The following is a 20858-nucleotide window of genomic DNA, read 5'->3' on the forward strand; positions in this document are numbered from 1 at the left end:
TTTGACCATCATTTAACTATTATAAATACTAAAATGTCTTTAACAAAAATAAACTTTATCAATTCATGTGTTCAAACTCTGAAAAATGATTTATATGTGAAAACTTTGGCAAATATAAGTGTAAATTATATGCCTTCTGTGTACGAACTTCTTGTAAATGAGTGAAAATTATTGCTCGCCAAATGTTAGTAAAAAATGATAATATTTACTTGCTATGTACTCTTTTATTCTGGCGAATATCACCAAGAAATGCCCCAAACCAATTTCATGATTCGAATGATTCACAAACAACAGAACACGATTTAATACAGAAAAAAAAGGGACCTTTGGGCTTAAACATAACAGAATTATGATGCAAATGATCAAAATAAAAAACCCACTTGAAATAAATGAAAGAATACCTTAAAGTGTTCTAAAGCTTAGAGAGGGAGAAGTAGCTCCAAAGTTTAAAACTTTTGCCAGGATTTCAGAGAGATATTGGATTTGAATTTGAAATTTTTGCTTCAGCTTGATTTTGATGACAGTTAAATATATTAACGTGAATTCTTATTTTATGGTGTCCTTTTTATTCATAACTTTTCAAAAGGTGCTGTAAAGTCGTCATTTGAGGTTGACTTCTTCATCTACCACCACACAAATATCTCAACAAAAAGAAAAATAAAAAAAGAGTAGTTTTTAAGAAAAAACTTATTTAGCTGATAAAAATAGTCTGTGTTGACAATTGACTATTTTAAAAATAAATGACATTTAAAGAACTTGAAGTTTTTTTTAGTCACTGGATGATGAAAAATTATTGAGTTGTGAGTTGACTTAAAAAGTTTTTCTTTTTGTCAAGTATACCATGATAATTGCATATTAAAAATTAACTATGGATTAAAATAATATATATATTAAAAATAAATTAAACAAGATATATATATATATATATTATAATTAATTTAATAATTAATTTTTTATGTATATATAATATTTTTATTGTTACTAATAATATAAAATAATCCAAATATCTTTATCTTTATAGTAATACAAATGGGGAGCTCATATGGGGAGCTCATATGCTGACGTGGCGCTCATACGTTGAGTCTGGGAGTTTATTTGCTTAGGTGTCGTCACTAGAAATTTTTAGATTTATATTTATAAAATATAAATTATTATTTACTTAGGTTATTATTTTTCAAATTTTAAATTAATTGTTTGGGTTGTTATATTTAGGTTGTTATTTTTTAATTCTTAGATTGTTGTACTTAGAGTAGTATTCAGCCGAACTGCCTTTCTTGAGCAGTTTCTTGGTTTTTTTCTCTCTTAGTTTTTGTTTATTTTCTTTTAAGTCACTAAAAAAGATTGTTGTACTTAGGTTGTTATTTTTTAAATTTTAAATTGTTTTACTTAGGTTGTTATTTTTTAAATTTTAACACTATTTTTTAAAATTTTGTTGATTCTTTTTAGCACTATTTTTTAAAATTTTGTAGATTTTTTAAAAAAAAAATTACAGCTACATACGTAAATTTAAATATATTTACATTAATTTAGAATTTTAAAAATTGTTAATATATTTATTTACTTTATCTGCAAATTTAAATTAAAGTCAATCAAATTTAAAAAAATTAGCTGAGTCAACTATAAAAGTATAAGTTATGAGATATGTATAGCACCACAATTCAAAGTACATCAAAATCCTTTCTTTACATACATCAAAAATCTAAAATTTTTATACTTATTCTATACCAAGATCGCATAAATCAATCCTATAATCGACAATTTGTGTGTACGTATACGAGTGATACGGTTATGGACACCACCAAGTTATGAAAATTCTTCATTGCCATACTCAATTGAGAAGGTTTGACTCGATGAAGATGTGAGTTTTCTACGAATATTTTTTGTTTTATTTTAAATTTATATTATTTATATTTTAAATTTGTTTGTATTATCCCCATCTAATTGTTCTTTGATTTTTGTTTATCAATTCTAGGGAGAAAAAATACACGCCTCAGTTAAGAGGGTTCTTGTCTCTCGATTCGTGAATTTGCTAAAGGAAGGAATATCTTACCAAATAAGATATTTTGGTATTGAACTCAACGAGGGTAACTTTAAGACTACACATCATGAGTATTGTGAGTTTCGACACTCTCAATTTTTCTAGGTACAATTACACCTACTTAATTGGTAAATTTATTGTTTTAGAAAAAGTATAATTTATTTATAAATTTATTTATTTTATTAATAATTTCGGCTGTATTTTTCTTTTAAACAAATTTATTGACAACAACTTTTTTTATTTTAAATCATTTCAGATATTATTAAATATCTTGCTAGAATTGGGAGTGGGAGGACTTTTAAAAAAGATGACAAATCTACTAAGTACACTATTATTAAATTAGAGATTGATGATGAATAATAATATATTTATTTTTATAAACCTAAAAATTTTGATATTCTCATATTTTTAAATTGTTAACTTAACTTATTTTATTATGAATATTTTTATTAATATTATTATTAATAGGTAACAAACGATTTTTATTCAAAGGCAACGTTTTTGAAAAAAAAGGCAACGTTTTTTTATTAATAGTATTTAAATTTTTTGAAAAATCATTTCGGATTGATTTTGAAAAAAAAGTATTTAATTTTTTTTAAAAAAATAATTTTAATAAAAAGCATTCGTAATTAGTTTTTTATGAGTTTAAAATAATTAATTAACTAATATTAATTTTTTTAAATTGTGTTTGACGTTTTAATTTTATTGTTAATTTTTAAATTTTAAAATATAAAATATATATATAATTTGATATTATCTTATTGGTAGTTACTTTTTTTAGTTGTAATTATTTTTTATTTATTTTATTATAAAAATATATTTAACATTAAACATTCTATTTGACATAGAAAAATAATAATGTGTGCACTTTTTGGCAACTATGCACATAAATTAAATATTTTTTTGGGATCCGACAATAAAAATGGAGTTGTTGTCGTCTTACAATTTGTTAGAGTGAAGTTATATAATAGTAATATTTATCCATAATTATGTGAATTTTTATATGTGAGCTTTTACTCAATCCCTATGTAAATTTTTACTCATTTTGTATTAAATTAAAATTTTCAGGAAAAATTATTTTACAGAATTTCATGTATGGCACAAAAATATTCTACAATATTGAAGAAGTAAATGTCATCCAATTTATGGGTGTAAATTTTTTTAATTCTTTAGTTTAATATTATGTGTGTTATCTAACGTAATTTTTTTCGCTTTATTTATCTAGCTTTGTAAGATTTGAAGAACCTAAAGGTAATATCGGCAGAATTCTAAATAAGGCTGCATTCTTAAAAATTTATCAAGGCAAAATTATTGAGCAGTTAAAAGAATTAGATATGGTAATTTTCTTTTCTGTAAAAAAATTAAGGAAAAAATTAATTTAAATCCGTTGTACATTGATTATTTTTGTTTATTCATCTTATTTATTTAGGTATATCTTTTAGATTTAAAAACTGACCAAATTCAGGGAATTTAAATCATTAAGTTTTTTTCATAATGCTGTTTGTGTTGTCTTGGCTACTATAAGTCATACTATAGATACTCCAAACTGGTGGTATGGCCAATGTGAATGCAACAAGTCCACATATGTTTTAATAAAAACTTTCAAATGTTCAAGTTGTGGTCGTCTCCTTTTATCCATAACTCCAAGGTTATGTATTTATTTTTTTAATTTAAAGTCTAATCACAATGGATTATATATTGAATAAGTCTATGTTTAACCTTTTTTATGCTGTTTTATTTTATTAAGCAGGTACCGAATAAAGCTTGGTGTCATTGATGACTCTGACTGTGCATATTTTGTAATCTTTGACAAGGAGGCAAAACAAGTTTTGAAAAAGAGCTGTATAGAGATACTTGATCCACTCCTATTGGTAAGTTCTAACCAATATTTATTTCTAAAAACATTAGTGAAGATATTTTTAATGGTAATTTTTATATTATTTATTATTAGTATACTATATAATACCCTGCAGAAAGGAGATCTATCGGATACACCTACACTTTTGCTCAACCTAATTGATAAGACCTTCCTTTTCATCGTTGAAGTTCAAATATCTGATAATCTACATTTTTCACCTTCTTATAAAGTTAAGAAGATGACTGATAATGTGGACCTCATAAATAAATTCAAAAAGGCTCACCTTATTTAAATTGTGAGTACAGTTATAAGTGTATTTTCTATTAAAAAGTAGTTTATTTTTCTCTTCCTTGATCATTAGTAGTATCTAATTTATAAATAATAATTAATAACTAATTATAATTTTAGGATGTTGACTACACCGGTGGTTTGCTTCCAACTTCAAAGATATTCTCAATCATTGAAGGAGAGAAAGTAGAAGGTGCTAAGGTATTTGTTCAAAAAATAAATTTTTTTTGTTTATTTTCTCAGATCTTTATTTTATTCAAAAAATATTATTGAAATAAAATCAAAGGTGAGAAGGAAGTCTTTAATTTAACGTAGTATTTTATATAGAATTTGTTGCTTGAATTCTCAAATGAAGTTGCGGAAAATGATGAATTCGATGTGTTGGAAAATGCTATTACACCAACCAAGCGACTATCATCGGAGTCGAAAGATTCGAAGGTGTAAGGAGATACCTCAACTTGCAAGAAGATTAAGATTGAGAATGAAACTTGAGAATTTGGATGCACATGTTTTGGAATCTATTTTAGAGTCTATCTAATAGAATAATGCCAAGCATATATTTACTTTGGTGAAAACATTGTCTTTTCTTGAGTTGTTATTTTTCTTTTGGTTCTTTTTTATTTTTATGTTTGGAATTTAGAATTTTTTTAAATATAAATTGAAGTTATTTGATTATTACTTGTGGTTTTATTTTTAATTCGATTCACATTGTTGATATTTTGTTAATTTTTAATTTAGTATTTAATGTCATAAAGTTATAAATTTCTTATATGAATTATTGTTGATACAATTAAGTTAGTTATTAATTTTTAAAGTGTACTTATTTAAAAAAAATTCTAATTATAATTTTTAATTAAAGTATTATGTTTAAAATTTTAAATTTAAATTGAAATATACTTTTTTTTGAATTTTTAAGAAAGCAATTGGGTTTGAGAATATTTTTTAAAACTTTATATAATTTATAAGCTACTATGCTCATTACAGAAGATTATATTAAAAATAAAATTATCAGTCTTATTAAAATGTGAGGTAATTTATACTATTTAAAAGAAAATTTTAATTTGACATTCTTCTATATTTAATTCTGTTTCTAATGTTGTTCCGACAAAATTGAATTAATTTAGGAAATTTTATTTAAAAATTTAAATTTTGTACTAACTAATTAGGAAACTCTATTTAAAATTTTGAAATTTGAAATTCTAATACTAATTCCTAATCAAGTGACTTCTTAACCATTTCGATTTTTAAATTTAAAGTTTTTTACTTGCCACATTTATAAATTTTCTCTTTACTCAATTTACATTGTTATCTTTTAGATTGTTTGCGTACAATAGAAGTACTTTCATTTTTTTCTCTCTTTTTAAATATTTTTTCTAAATTTACGTAGTTTATAAGGTTATTAATTTTTAGATTGTATTTAATTTTATTTATTTTTATTGATAAATAATAGGATTGATACAATTTATGACGAAACTAATAAAAATTATTTTTAAATTAACGAATTCCTATATTCCTAATGAACAACGAACGTTTAATTAGAAAATTTTATTTAAAAATTTAAAATTTGCAGTAGCTAATTAGGAAACTCTATTTAAAATTTTGAAATTTGAAATTCTAATACTAATTTCTAATTAAGTGACTTCTTAACCATTTCGATTTTTAAATTTAAATTAAAAAGCTATGAAAAATTAAGGTATTTTACTATGTCTTTTTTTTATATATCAAGATTGTATTCTTTTTATTATTTTTATTTTTATTAATAATATTAATAGTTTTATTTTGGAATTACTTATTAAATATTTCATAAAACCACCATGTGCTTTTGCTAGGACTAAATATGAATGATGATGAATTGAAAAACCTCTTTCTTATTGAGATTGAGAAGATACTAAACAGCAATACAAGATCTTTAAGAGACTATCAATCAATGCCATATCCTGAGATGTCTGATGTTCGCCTTTTTCAGAATAAGCTAATAGAGGAGGAGTTAGTATATGACAGAAATGAATTGACTCATACAAATTTATATACGGAACAAAAGATGACTCATGAGCAAAAGTTAGTATTCGATGAGATACTCAATGCTGTTATTACAGACTCTGGTAGTTTTTACTTCGTTTATGAGCATGGTGGGTGTGGTAAGACATTTATTTCGAATAGACTTTCTTCCGCTATTCAGTCTAGAGGAAAGATTGTTTTAAATGTTGCATCCACTGGAATTGCGTCTTACTCCTATATGGTGGCAAAACGGCTCATTCTACATTTTCAATACCCATTACAATCACTGATGAATCTACTTGCAACATCAAGCATGGCAGTTTGAAGGCTGAGCTGCTCATCCAAAGTAGCTTAATAATTTGGGATGAAGTTCCAGTGCTCAATAAAATGTTTTTTTGAAGCACTTGATCGGACGCTCAGAAATCTTATGTCAGTTACCGATCAACATAAGACAAAATCAACCATTTGGTGGTAAGTTTGTTGTTCTAGGAGGTGATTTCAGACAGATACTTCCGGTGATTCCGAAAGGGAGTAGACACGATATATTGTCATCAGCTATTAACTCATCTCATTTGTGGTCATTTTGTAAGGTTCTGAAACTACATACGAACATGAGGCTTCTAATGTCTTCTTTAAATCAAGATGAAGGTGAAATAAAGAGATTTGCTAATTGGATACTTGATGTTGGAAATGAAAATATTGGTTCTGTTGTTGGAGATGAATTAGAAATTGAAATTTCAAATGATCTATTGATTACAACTACTGATGATCCTTTCTCTCATTTGGTAGACTTTGCATATCCAAATTTGTTGCAAAATATGTCAGATTACAGCTTACAGGTATTTTCAAAGTAGGGCAATTCTTGCACCCATGCTTGAGAGTGTCGAGAAGGTAAATGATTTTGTCCTGACAATCTTTCCAGTGATGGAAAATGAATATTTGAGTTCTGACACAACATGTCAAGCTAATGAGAATGAAGATATACAACAAGAGTAGTTCACACCAGAGTTCCTAAATGACATCAAATGTTCAGGACTACCCAATCACAAGTTGACTTTGAAGACAGGAGTCGCTGTAATGCTACTACAAAACATAGACCAGACTTCAGGTTTATGCAACGGGACAAGATGAATAGTTAACAAACTTGGCAGCAACATAATTGGAGCGATGGTAGTGACCGGTAGAAATATTGGAGATAAAGTGTACATTCCAAGAATGAACTTGATCCCTTCAGATTCAGGATTGCCATTTAGGTTCTAATGGAGACAATTTTCATTAACAGTATACTTTACAATGACCATTAACAAGAGTCAGAGTCAATCATTATCACATGTAGGACTTTACTTGTCAAAATCAGTGTTCACCCATGGACAACTTTATGTTGCTTTGTCAAGAGTTAAGAGTCGCAGTGGTCTCAGGGTTTTAATTCTAGACGAAGACGGCAATCCAAAGTCATCAACAACAAATATCGTGTTTAAAGAAGTTTTTAATAATATTTAGGTAAGAATAATATTATTTTCATTTTAATAACATATTATGATTTACACTTTTGTATAAATATTTACTGTAGATATAACTAATTTATCTATAACTTTGTTTTCAGATTTGAGATGAAATGTGTAACAAGGAGCACAAAATCATATGCTAATTGTTTTTCTAATGAAGTTAATAAAATACTAGGCTGTCGATAAATATTTATTAGCCTTTTGATATAAAGTTTAGTGTAAAATTGACATATTATTGCAGTTATATATGTTATTATTTTTTTCATGTCTTCCTCCTTATGATTTAAGAATATTATAGACTTTAAAATATTCTATTTGCTTTTTACTTTGAATAAAGATAAAACAGCATATTCAATATGTTTATTATATAATGATAATGATCGTGTTATACTAAAATAAAAAAAATTATGATTCTAAAATATTATTTTTAATTTAATATGTCAAATTTAAATATAAGTCCGTGCATCGCACGGGTTTAACACTAGTATACTATTAATTAAGATAAATTATACCCCCGTTTTGATTAATTAACCACCAATATGGAAGATCAGAGTCAAAGAATATTAAGGGAAATAGGGAAAGAAATCTTGTGATATAAGCAAACAAAAAGGGGAAAAATCAGAAATGGATGCATCCATTACCAAATGAATATATAATTATCAGAAATGAATATATAATTATGAAATGGATGCATGCATTTGATTTCCCCATTCACATGCTTTCTTAGCATAGTTGTAAGAATTGAACCGATGATCAAATCGGTCATGTTACTGGTTCATTGATTTATTAGTTCAACCGATAAATTACTGGTTGAACTGGTAAAATTAGTTCTACGTAAATATAAAAATATAAAAATAACTTCCTTTTTTCATTATAATAAAATGTTTATTTAAACATATTCTAGTGTTAATGTATATGATTAGTTGTGTATCACAAATAATATTGATGCGTGAGCATCTTTCCTATCCTTTCCTAGTGAATTTACATGTAATTTGTTGAGTTTAATTAAGAATTAATTATATTTTAACCACTATGGATGCTATTTTGAGTTTTGTGTAATACTGTTTATTTTAGGTAGCATTCAGCGGAATTTGATAGAGTTTATGCAGCACAAGAATCAAAGGAGATGGCAGCGAGGAGCGACGCGTACGCGTGACTGACGCGTACGTGTGATTTTGGAGCTTTCCATGGCGACGCGTGCGCATGACTGACGCGTACGCGTGAATTGAAGATTTGCTCAGCGACGCAAGCGCGTGACCGACACGTCCGCATGATTCGCGAAAAGGACCATCGACGCGTACGCATAACTGACGCGTACGCGTGACATGCGCCACGTGCAGGAAACACAGAAAAACGCTGGGGGCGATTTCTGGGCTATTTTGACCCTGTTTTCAGCCCAGAAAACACAGATTAGAAGCTGCAGAATGGACGAAACAAGTGGTCCCCATCCATCCATTGAAGACTTGATTATTTAAATTAATTCGAATTTAAATTCAAATTTGAATTCTAGGAAAAGATATTATTTTAATTTTGAAAATTAGATTTTAAATTTATTAGGATTAGTTATAAAAGGGAGAAACTTTCCTTCCTTTGGAGAGGTCCTGGGGAGGATCCCATTCTATCCCAATTTACAATCCGTATTTTCTCTGAACCATGAGCAACTAAACCTCCACTGTTAAGGTTAGGAGTTCTGTTTATTTCTATGGATTAATTTTATTGCTTTTTCTATTTTAATTTAGTCTATTTCTATGGATTAATTTTATTGCTTTTTCTATTTTAATTTATGTATGGATTTACAATTTAAGAATTGTTTTCGCTATTTATTTTATGAATTTGGGTGGAATGGAAGTATGACCCTCTTTCTATTTGAGTTCTTGTAAAACTTGGAAAAGCTCCTTACTTGAACAACAGCTTGAAAACATATTCTCCTAAATTTTAATTATCTGGATTTAACGGGATACGTGACATATAATCCTTTTATTTTTGGGTAATTAGAGTTTTTGTGGCATATAAACTGGAATTTAATCATCACCCTCTAATTGGAATTAATTGACTAAGGAATTGGCTGTTGATGAATTTTAGAGGAGACTAGAAAGGTCTAAGAAATTAGGGTCTAGTCACATATAGTTTGCCATAAATTAAATCCTACATAATTAAAATAGTTAGTAAGAAAAGTTAATCCGGAAAAATAGATAACTCTGAAACCTTAACTGTTTCTTCATATTTTATTCCTCACCTATTCACCTGCCTGTCTTCAAACTCTTCTTTAATTTTTTATGCTTTTAAACTCCCAAACATTACTTTCTGTTTGTCTAACTAAGCCTATCAAATACTATTGTTGCTTAATCCATCAATCCTCGTGGGATCGACCCTTACTCACGTAAGGTATTACTTGGTACGGCCCGGTGCACTTGCCGATTAGTTTGTGGGTTATAAATTCCGCACCAAATTTTTGGCGCCGTTGTCGAGGATTGACTGTGATTAACAACTATTAGTTGTTTGATTGTTTAGATTAGGCGTTTTAATTTTAATTTTATTTAAATATTGTTTTATTAATATTTGAAAAAAAAATTTAAAATTTTCCTTTTTTTTCCGTTAGCAAACTCCCCGTTTTATTAATTTTGTTTACTTCCGTTACAATTTTTTTTAAAATCTCGTCGATTTTTTTGTTTTATTTTATTTCTCTTTTCATTTTCAATTTTTTTTCTTTTACTTTCTTCGTTTTACTTTGTTTATTTTTTTTATTTTTTTTACTTTTTATATTCTTTTAGTTTTATTTTATTTTTATCTAAAAAAATAAATAAATAAAAAATTTAAAAATTAAAAAATAATAATAATAATAAAATAAAATAACACTAAAAATTTTTTTAATTTCTGAAATTAAGTTTGGTGTTTCCTAGTTAATTTAATTTTAATTTTTCTTATTTTAATTTTTAGAATTCTGTTCTTTTTTCTTTACTTTCCTGTTTACCACATGGTGCGTTTAATCTTTTTTGGTGTTTTATGCTAAGAAAAAAATAATGGAGAGAGATCATATGGGTTACTACTCACACCCAAGTAGTAATTCATATCATTATGAATGGGAGAACTACCCAAATTTTGGTTGGCAAGGTCAAAACCAAAGAAACTTCAATGCTCCATGTTCCAACTATCAAGAACCACCATCTCCATATTCATATCAAGAACCACCATCTTCATATCCATACCAAGAACCACCACCTCTCTATCCATATCAAGAACCATCCTCTTTTTACACTTATCAAGAACCATCACCTCCTCCTTATTCATTTCAAATACCATCAGATCTTGAGCTTCTCATGAAAGAATTCTTACAGGATATAAAGACAAGTGTCAAGAATATAGAGAAGTATGTGCAGTCGATTATCAAGTCACAGGAAGAGGAGCAAGCAAATTCCTTCCCAAGAAATATAATACAAGATCCTATAGAAGAAAGTGAGGAAATCAATCAAAAGAGTTCATACTCCAGTGAACTAGAGTTCATACATGGAAGAAGAGGAAGATGCAAAAACAAAGGAGGAAGATGCACCCACAAAGGAGGAAGATGCACAACCTCCCATGCCCTTGATAAGCAATGAAGAAAAGATTGAATTAGAAGACAGCTACCAAGAGGAAGAGGTTGAAATTGAGGAAGCCTGCAAAGAAGTGAAAGAATTCAAAGAAGAACACAAGGGAGTGGAGCTTGCAAGACCTCTCCCAAAGCCATCACCATCCAATACAACATTCAAGTGGGTAAAATTTCTATCTTTAACCTTTACATTCCCACTTGAATATGGGCTACTAGAGACGGATGGTCGACTTAGAGCTCTTTGTGGCATTAAGAGTGAGAGGAAGATGGTTAGTGGTAAGAGTTGTCAAGCAAGATCAATATGGTTGCATGCTCCGAATTGAAGTGCAAGAATTGGTGTAGAGCTAATTTTAATGGATTTAGAAGGTTGTTTGGATGTCTCTGTGAGAATTCAGATTGCTTGCCACCCGGTGGGAACAATGGTGATACACAAGAAGACGGGTGTAAAAGCAAGGTTTGGGACCCTAGAATTCATTCCCACAATCAACACTCTTGGGGCTTTGTCACTTGCTTCAACTTGCTCAAAGGCGTTATGCACCTAGTTTGGGATCCCAGTAGCCATTGAAATTACAAACATTGGTGGAGATTTCTGGATCAGTACAAGCACAAGCCACCATGACAAGAAGCTCACAACATGTCCAACTTAAGGACTTTAACTAAAAGTGGTTGGTGGGAGACAACCCACCGTGGTATGATCGTTCCTTTTCATTCTTATTTATTTTTCGTAGTAGTAGTTTTCTTACTTAGTTGAATTTTCTTGAGTTTTCACTATTTTTCTGATCATGCAGCTATCTTAGAACAGGAACCGAATATAAAAAAATGGCACACGACGCACAAGCGTCGCTGACGCGTACGCATCAGTCATGTGTGCGTAAAAAATAAAAGTTGAACAGAGAGTTGCGCGGGAGTGGCACTGGACTCATGCCTTTAGCAAAAACGATCCCACGTGAACACGTACCCCACGCATTCGCGTCGTTTGTGATTTTTGCCATTCACGCGGGCACATCACCGATGCTAATGTGTGACCTGCAAATTCGACGTAAATGAACGTTTGGGCAGAGAGTTGTGCTGGCTTGGGACAAGAAGTGTGCTAAAAGCACAAATTTGGTCACGCGGACGCGTGACTGACGCGTTTGCGTCAGTTGCACATATGGCCATCCACGCGCACCCGTCGAATGAAAATTTGGTGCCCAAGCGATGCGAACAGAAAGTCGCGTGGGTGCGTGGCTGGCTTCGCGCAAATCGCACAAAACCCAGAACACGCGGATGCGTGCCTGACGCTTACGCGTCATTATGAAAAATTCGCGACCCACGCGAACGCATGCCGTACGCGAACGCGTCGCTTGCGCCGCCCAGTTTTCTTTCTCTCTCTCTCTCCCAATCATAATTCTCTCTTATTCTCTTATCCTTTTATTTTTCTTTCATCTTAATATTTTTCTCTTCTATTTTCAGTTCTTATTTGCTTGAGGACAAGCAAACCTTTAAGTTTGGTGTTGACGCTTAGCTTAAGGTTTTCTGTTTATTCTTATGGCACCAAAGGGAGGCGAATCATCTTCACTGAGGAGCACAACCTGAAGAATAAAATGACTGCTCCGATAACTAAGGTGGTTGAGTTCCTTTCATTTTTATTCCCTCCCGCTTTTATTATGTATGTTTCGATTTTCTGCTATTTTGCTTTGTTTGCTGCATGATCCTTTATTAGTAGATTCATAGGTTCTAGTTTAATTTTTCTGTTAAATGCTTTAATTCTGAAAGATGTCTCATGTATTGCCCACTAAACTTGAAATCAAAAAGAAAGAAGAACAGATGTAGTGCATGAGAATTTAAATTTAATTTTTAGAGTAGTCTCATTTACTTAGATGTGGTGGTATTTTTTGTGATTCTGAATGAATGCTTGAACAGTGCATATTTTTTATAGTGAAGTTTATGAATGTTAAAATTGTTGGCTCTTGAAAGAATAATGAAAAAGAGAAATGTTATTGATAATCTGAAAAATCATAAAATTGATTCTTGAAGTAAGAAAAAGCAGTGAAAAACACGAAGCTTGCGAAAAAAAATATATAAAAATAATATATAAAATAAAGAAAAAAAGAAAAAAAAAAGAGCAAGCAGAAAAAGCCAATAACCCTTTAAACTAAAAGGCAAAGGGTAAAAAGAATCCAAGGCTTTTGAGCATTAATGGATAGGAAGGCCTAAAGGAATAAAATCCTGGCCTAAGCGGCTAAATCAAGCTGTCCCTAACCATGTGCTTGTGGCGTGAAGGTGTCAAGTGAAAAGCTTGAGACTGAGCAGTTAAAGTCGTGATCCAAAGCAAAAAGAGTGTGCTTAAGAACTCTGGGCACCTCTAACTGGGGACTCTAGCAAAGCTGAGTCACAATCTGAAAAGGTTCACCCAGTTATGTGTCTGTGGCATTTATGTATCCGGTGGTAATACTGAAAAATAAAATGCTTAGGGTCACGGCCAAGACTCATAAAGTAGATGTGTTCAAGAATCAACATACTGAACTAGGAGAATCAATAACACTATCTGAATTCTGAGTTCCTATGGATGCCAATCATTATGAACTTCAAAGGATAAAGTGAGATGCCAAAACTGTTCAGGATTGCAGTTGTAAACCCCACTATAAGAAGAGACATGGGCTTAATCAAACTCTCATTCTCATGCAAATTCACATCCTAAGCTTATATTAGTTTTGGTTGCTTGAGGACAAGCAACAGTTCAAGTTTGGTGTTGTGATGCTTGAGCATCTTTCCTATCTTTTCCTAGTGAATTTGCATGTAATTTGTTGAGTTTAATTAAGAATTAATTATATTTTAGCCACTATGGATGCTATTTTGAGTTTTGTGCAATACTGTTTATTTTAGGTAGCATTCGGTAGAATTTGATGGAGTTTCTGCAGCACAAGAATCAAAGGAGATGGCAGTGAGGAGCGACGCGTACGCGTGACTGATGCGTACGCGTGATTTTGGAGCTTTCCATGGCGACGTGTGCGCGTGACTGACGCGTACGCGTGAATTGAAGATTTGCTCAGCGACGCAAGCGCGTGACCGACGCATCCGCATGACTCGCGAAAAGGACCATTGACGCGTACACATGACTGATGCGTACGCATGACATGCGCCACGTGCAGGAAACGCAGAAAAACGCTGGGGGCGATTTCTGGGCTATTTTGACCCAGTTTTCAGCCCAGAAAACACAGATTAGAAGCTGCAGAATGGACGAAACAAGTGGTCCCCATCCATCCATTGAAGACTTGATTATTTAAATTAATTCGAATTTAAATTCAAATTTGAATTCTAGGAAAAAGATATTATTTTAATTTTGAAAATTAGATTTTAAATTTATTAGGATTAGTTATAAAAGGGAGAAACTTTCCTTCCTTTGGAGAGGTCCTGGGGAGGATCCCATTCCATCCCAATTTACAATCCGTATTTTCTCTGAACCATGAGCAACTAAACCTCCACTGTTAAGGTTAGGAGCTCTGTCTATTTCTATGGATTAATTTTATTACTTTTTCTATTTTAATTTATGTATGGATTTACAATTTAAGAATTATTTTCGCTCTTTATTTTATGAATTTGGATGGAACAGAAGTATGACCCCTCTTTCTATTTGAGTTCTTGTAAAACTTGGAAAAGCTCTTTACTTGAACAACAGCTTGAAAACATATTCTCCTAAATTTTATTTATCTGGATTTAACGGGATACGTGACATATAATCCTTTTATTTTTGGGTAATTAGAGTTTTTGTGGCATATAAACTGGAATTTAATCATCACCCTCTAATTGGAATTAATTGACCAAGGAATTGGCTGTTGATGAATTTTAGAGGAGACTAGAAAGGTCTAAGGAATTAGGGTCTAGTCACATATAGTTTGCCATAAATTAAATCCTACATAATTAAAATAGTTAGTAAGAAAAGTTAATCCGGAAAAATAGATAACTCTGAAACCTTAACTGTTTCTTCATATTTTATTCCTCACCTATTCACCTGCCTGTCTTCAAACTCTTCTTTAATTTTTTGTTTTTTTAAACTCCCAAACATTACTTTCTGTTTGTCTAACTAAGCCTATCAAATACTATTGTTACTTAATCCATCAATCCTCGTGGGATCGACCCTTACTCACGTAAGGTATTACTTGGTACGGCCCGGTGCACTTGCCGGTTAGTTTGTGGGTTATAAATTCCGCACCAAATATCAAAGGTAGATCAATTTCAACTTACAAAAATTCGTCTCATATGTACCAGTATGTAGATTAGTTTGTGGGTTATAAATTCTGCACCAAATATCAAAGGTAGATCAATTTCAACTTACAAAAATTCGTCTCATATGTACCAGTATGTTCCAAAGGGCATACAATATGGTTGACGAATATCATGTTATGAAAGAGTTTAATCAAAGTTAATATTCAAACCCAGTAGCCAAGCTTCTAATCTACAAAATGATAAAACCTTTGATGATAATTTGCATGGTAATAGAAATAGCATAACGGTAAATAACACAATACCTATAACTAAATCTAAGTAGGGCAACTTATTAAGCAACTGGTATATCACTTCTATGGAGTAACAACCTCAAGCTTTGTTTGGTGCTTCTCCAACTTTCTGCAGCAAGACATGACAAGATGAGTCCTAAGCAAGTTGATATGATGCACAGAAAATTTGAAAATAAAATTTGTGAATGATATATGAATGCTAGAAAATAGTTAAATTCACAGCACAAGCATATTCATAACAGAACAGACAACATAAAAACATTAGTCATAAGTCATAACAGCTTCATATTCATAATTTCAAGTTTTCAACAAGCATATTCAACACAGAACAAATCAACATAACAACATTATTCATAGTTTCAAGCTTTCAACAAGCATATTCATCCCAGAAATTTCAAGTTTTCAACACAGAATAGAATAACATAACAACATTATTCATAAGTCATAACAGCTTCATAATTTCAAATTTTCAACAAGCATAGAACAGAAGAGCGAGGTAACGGCGAGGGCAACGGCACGGCAACGGCGACGGCGATGAGAGACAGGGATGAAGCGGAGCCGCAGGTCTGTTTTGTTCCTTCAGACTTCAGAATGGGTGTTCGGCGGTGAGACGAAGAAGACGACGGCGGGCGGCTGGCTGGGTGAGTGACACTGTGACAGAGTGAGGTGAGGTGGTGATGGGAGGGTTAGCCATTAGGGGATTAGGGTTGGGAAAAAGTGGAAACAGGGATTGGGGGGATAAAGTCATGATGAGTCCATATTTGACGATATATTTTAGCTTGAATTGGATGGATTTCATCACATAAACTCACACTTATTCACCAAAATAGCATACTTTTGTGTTTGATCCCTAAAGTGAGCCTAAATGAGAAAACATGCGTTTTTGTGCTTAAATTGAGCAATTTAATCTCACTTTTATTCCATTCGATACCGTGATATGTTTGTTGAGTGATTTCAGGTCCTATAGGCAAGAATGGGTTGGTAAAAGTGGAAGAAAACATGCAAAAAGGGAGAAAACATGAAGAAAACAAAGGAGAAAAGCATTTCAGCCTGTGCCCACGCACACCTTCTGTGCTCATGCACAGGGGTCAAAATCAGGACCTGTGCATCCACACACCTTCTGTGCCCACGCACAGGCTGTGCCCATGCTCAGAACATAATGGAAATCAGGACCTGTGCGTCCGCACAGGACTTGTGCCCACGCACAAGAGAAAAATCAGCATCTGTGCCCATGCACAGACCTGTGAGTCTGCACAGGTACCAGCGCATGCCTCCATTAAAAATACACGTGGACTCGCGTTTTGGGAACTTTTTGGCCCATTTTTGAAGGCTTGGAGGCTGAAATGAAGGGCTATATGAAGGAGCAACAACACATAACAAAGAGAGCCATCTTAGAATAGAGACAACACATTTTTTAGGAGTAGTTTTAGGGTAGTTTAGGTTAGGTTTTCTCTTAACTCTCTCTTAGGGTTTTAATTAGGGTTTCAACGTAGCATTTTATACTTCAATTTTGTTCTTGGATTTAGCTATCTCATTGTAAGTATTTCTTTAATTCTCTCTTTTATTATACCACTTGTTCTACACTTCCCTTTATTTCCATTTCTCTTGTCAATATTTGCTTTGCTTTGCAATTTTGGATTTCTAGTTGTTGAATTTGATGTTTGATGCTTATTTTATGTTTGTTTGAGTTGCTTTTATTGACTATGATCATTTATGGTTCATAGCTTTCATTAATTTACCAATTTTGCCATGTTTTGTGAATATGCATACTAGGTATTTGATGAAATGTCAACCCTAGCTATGGGGTAGATTTCCACCCCTTGGCTTGGAAAAATTGAGTTTATGGATTACTAGAGCTATAATGTCCAACATTTAGTGATAATTCTTGGGTTGTTACTTGTTATTGTTTCCACTATCGTTAGTTTTTTACTAAGGTAATTAGTAAGTTAGCTAGGATTTGTGGATTAATAACAATTATGCTCACTTGACTTATCCTTCGATGTTAAGGGTTGACTTAGTGAAATTAATCCATCATAATTATCATAGTTGTGGTTATGGCAAGGAAGGGATTCCATAAGTCATCCCAAGTCAAGGTTTCATTTATGTTTTGAACCACCTTTTCCATCATTTTGAGCTTTACTTGTTTATATTGCATACATAGTTCTTTTATTCCTTTATTAGTTTATTAATTGCAATTTTGAATCGTTCTTTAATTCCGTTATTTTGTTTTCTTTCAATCATTGAAACCCCCCTTTGCTCTCTCACAACCAAAATTGTGTGCGCTCACTGGCATTAGTTCCTAGGGAGAACGACCCGAGGTTGAAGTACTCTCGGTTATATTTTGTTTCGAATTGGAATATTTGATTTGAGCATTACTTGTTGGCTAGGAACTATACTTACAACGCCAATCTTATTTTGAGATCAAATTCCTAGTCGACGGAAATGTTCAACCATCAAGTCACGAGACTTTTCTTTTTTTTTAATAAACCAAAACGACGTCGTTTTGGAAAATGAATTTAAAAAAAATTCCCGAACCGGTCGATTGAGCAAAAATCGCCGGTTTTCCGGTTTCATCAGAACCGGCCAGTTCAACCCGGTTCTCAACGGTTTTCTTCCTTGTCCGGTCATACTACTCAACCGGACCAGTTAGGAGTCCAGTTTATCGGTTTTTTAGTCAAACCGGCCGGTCCGGTCTGGTTTTTACAACTATGTTCCTTAGTTCCTTGACAAAAAGGGTAAAATAAAAAATCTCTTTTTTAAAAAAGAGTAAAATAGAAATAATATATAATATAAGAGTACTGCTACGGAGCCAATGGTCTAAATGTACAATGTGTACAATGGGCTAAATCTTTGGTCCAATATGAATAAAATGAACATCATCCAATGGGCTAAATCTTTGGTCCAATATGAATAAAATGAACATCATTCATACTATCCGGAATAACCATCCAAGTACCGAGTACCAGGGATAATAAACATCTCATGTCATAAAACCATTCATCCCAAAAGCTTAAACTGATTTTGGGGTTCACTAAGGATCGAACTCTTTGACCTTTCGGATCTAAAACTCTAATACCATGTCATGAAATCACTCATCCCAAAAACTTAACCTGAAAGGAAAATGTAACACTAATGGTTATATGTCTACTACTTCCTAAACCTCCATTGTACACATTGTACAAAATTTCCAAAGACTCCCTATACTTTCTCATAATATAATATAAATTATGTAATCTAGAAAATTCTTATATTCCCGAGGCTTTTGTTCTGAGAGGTTTTGATCAATAACCAGAAAACTATTCAATTTTTCCTCCCAAACTTGCGACACTTGTTTAAGCTTTAACCTCTCTTCCCATTAATTCTTTCAAATTCTAAATTCCTTTTCTTCTTTCCTTTCCATTCAACTCTTCTTCTCATTCTCATTCTCATTCTCATTCGTTCATGGTATGTTATTATGCTTCTCTCTCTTTCTCAAACTAAGATTCGATGTAAAGCAATGATCTTTATATTATGACCCATCCCCATTTCCCAAAACTTCAACTTTCTTCGTCTCAATAGCTTTACTTCATAGCTGGTTTCATATTTTTTACTTAATCATGAAAAAGAATTGTTTTTTTTGGGCACCAGTGCTTGTGTTCTTATACCGCGTAATAATTGAAGCAGAATTTTGTTTTTTGGTCAAGATTCAATGGAAATGCTGCATATATTATGCAAGTTTCTATTCCCTTGGCTTAGTTATACCACGAGAAATTAAAGTTGAATGTAGTTATAGATTTGCAGGGCCAACCATGTTATGTCTATCTGTACTTGTTAGAATTGTTTTGTTTTTGCTTTGAAAATGCTTGTAACAATGTCTACTATTCTGCTAACATATGTAGGCATGCTTTTTCTGAATCAATCTAATGTTTCTTCACCTATGTACTTTTTTAAGTTCCTTGCTTAGTTGCTTTCCCCGTTCTGTCTTTATGAATGTGCATAATTGCAGAACATACTTGATCTTTGTGTAGTTTCTTATGGTTATTTGATGAATTGAGAAATACATTATCTGAACAAATATGAATTTTTGCCATCTTTGACAATATTTACTCACATTTTTGTATTATTTACTTCCATCTTTCAGTTACACATGGGGGCTACGAAGCATGGGCCAGCTTGGACATTCTTCACTCCAGTATGGAGATAAAGAGTTACTACCAAGGAGGGTGGTTTCCCTTGATGGTATTTTCATAAAGGATTTGGCGTGTGGCGGTGTACACACATCTGCTCTGACTCAGGAAGGGGCACTTTACGCTCGGGGTGGCGGTAAATCCGGGCAGTTAGGCCTTGGCCCCAAACTGGGTTGTTCTCGTTCATCACTAATAACTTTTGTACATTTTTTTCGGAACATCCCAGTTTTGGTTGTTCCAAAAGGCGTGAAGCTTGTCGCCTATGGACATTCCCACACGCTTATTTCAATGAGGGATGGTCAAATTCATGGTGGGGTTACAATAGTTACGGTCAGGTAGCCAACGAGAAATCTACATATGCTTGGTACCCGTCACCTGTTGACTGGTACTTTATCTATCTGTAGCGTAAGTAAACTCCTCATTCTTCATGTCTGCATAGGTTTTTATGTGAAAATTTCCAAATCACAGGTGTGTTGGAGAGGTTCGAAAACTAGCTGCTGGTGGGGTCATTCATCTGTATTAACTGATGCTTGTTCGTTAAAGGAGTTATGTGAGCTTATACTCGCAGAGACTCTGACTTTATCTGATGCCACCAAGGTTGAGGATATTGCATCCAAAACTGGATCAGATGCTTTGGCTCACCTCTGTGTGAGACTTAGGTACACGAAAGTATTTTGTGATGCCAAAATGAAAAGAACTACACAACTTGCTGGTACTTATGTACTGAGCTAAGCGTAAAAATGTTTATAAGCTATGCAAAACTGAACCTGAGGAGAGTTCTACTTGTCAATCATGTTTATGTTAGAAGTTAGAACATCAATTTAGAAGTTATCTGTTAATATCTTTTTGGCTTCATTGACTTTGTTGTCCTTGACTTTATGAAACTTGAGTTCAAAATCCATTCATGATTGTGGGAAAAAAGA

The 20858-nt window shown here is 32.1% G+C and overlaps 3 protein-coding genes across 3 annotated transcripts; all 3 read left to right on the forward strand.

Annotated features, from left to right (window-relative positions):
* Positions 1–6021: 6021 nt before the first annotated feature.
* On the forward strand, positions 6022–6507 carry LOC148553888 (uncharacterized). Its single transcript, XM_088494909.1, has one exon. The coding sequence runs from the start codon at positions 6022–6024 to the stop codon at positions 6505–6507; it is 486 nt and encodes a 161-aa protein (XP_088351035.1).
* Positions 6508–6793: 286 nt separating this feature from the next.
* Positions 6794–7682, forward strand: LOC107607535 (uncharacterized). Its single transcript, XM_021107900.1, has 2 exons — positions 6794–7021; positions 7491–7682. The coding sequence occupies exons 1-2, from the start codon at positions 6794–6796 to the stop codon at positions 7680–7682; spliced, it is 420 nt and encodes a 139-aa protein (XP_020963559.1).
* A 12229-nt stretch (positions 7683–19911) lies between these two features.
* LOC148553889 (ultraviolet-B receptor UVR8-like) lies at positions 19912–20458 on the forward strand. Its single transcript, XM_088494004.1, has 2 exons — positions 19912–20270; positions 20404–20458. The coding sequence occupies exons 1-2, from the start codon at positions 19912–19914 to the stop codon at positions 20456–20458; spliced, it is 414 nt and encodes a 137-aa protein (XP_088350130.1).
* The last annotated feature ends 400 nt before the right edge of the window (positions 20459–20858 follow it).

This window comes from Arachis ipaensis, chromosome B7 (assembly GCF_059453495.1).
Source record: "Arachis ipaensis isolate K30076 ecotype BB chromosome B7, ASM5945349v1, whole genome shotgun sequence".
Classification (NCBI taxonomy): domain Eukaryota; kingdom Viridiplantae; phylum Streptophyta; class Magnoliopsida; order Fabales; family Fabaceae; genus Arachis; species Arachis ipaensis.

Coding starts and splice junctions, on each gene's coding strand:
- LOC148553888 (XM_088494909.1), top strand. CDS start 6,022: ATGAATGATGATGAATTGAAAAACCTCTTTCTTATTGAGATTGAGAAG.
- LOC107607535 (XM_021107900.1), top strand. CDS start 6,794: ATGAGGCTTCTAATGTCTTCTTTAAATCAAGATGAAGGTGAAATAAAG. Junction 7,022..7,490: donor TGTCAGATTACAGCTTACAG/GTATTTTCAAAG, acceptor ACCATTAACAAG/AGTCAGAGTCAATCATTATC.
- LOC148553889 (XM_088494004.1), top strand. CDS start 19,912: ATGGGCCAGCTTGGACATTCTTCACTCCAGTATGGAGATAAAGAGTTA. Junction 20,271..20,403: donor GTTACAATAGTTACGGTCAG/GTAGCCAACGAG, acceptor TCCAAATCACAG/GTGTGTTGGAGAGGTTCGAA.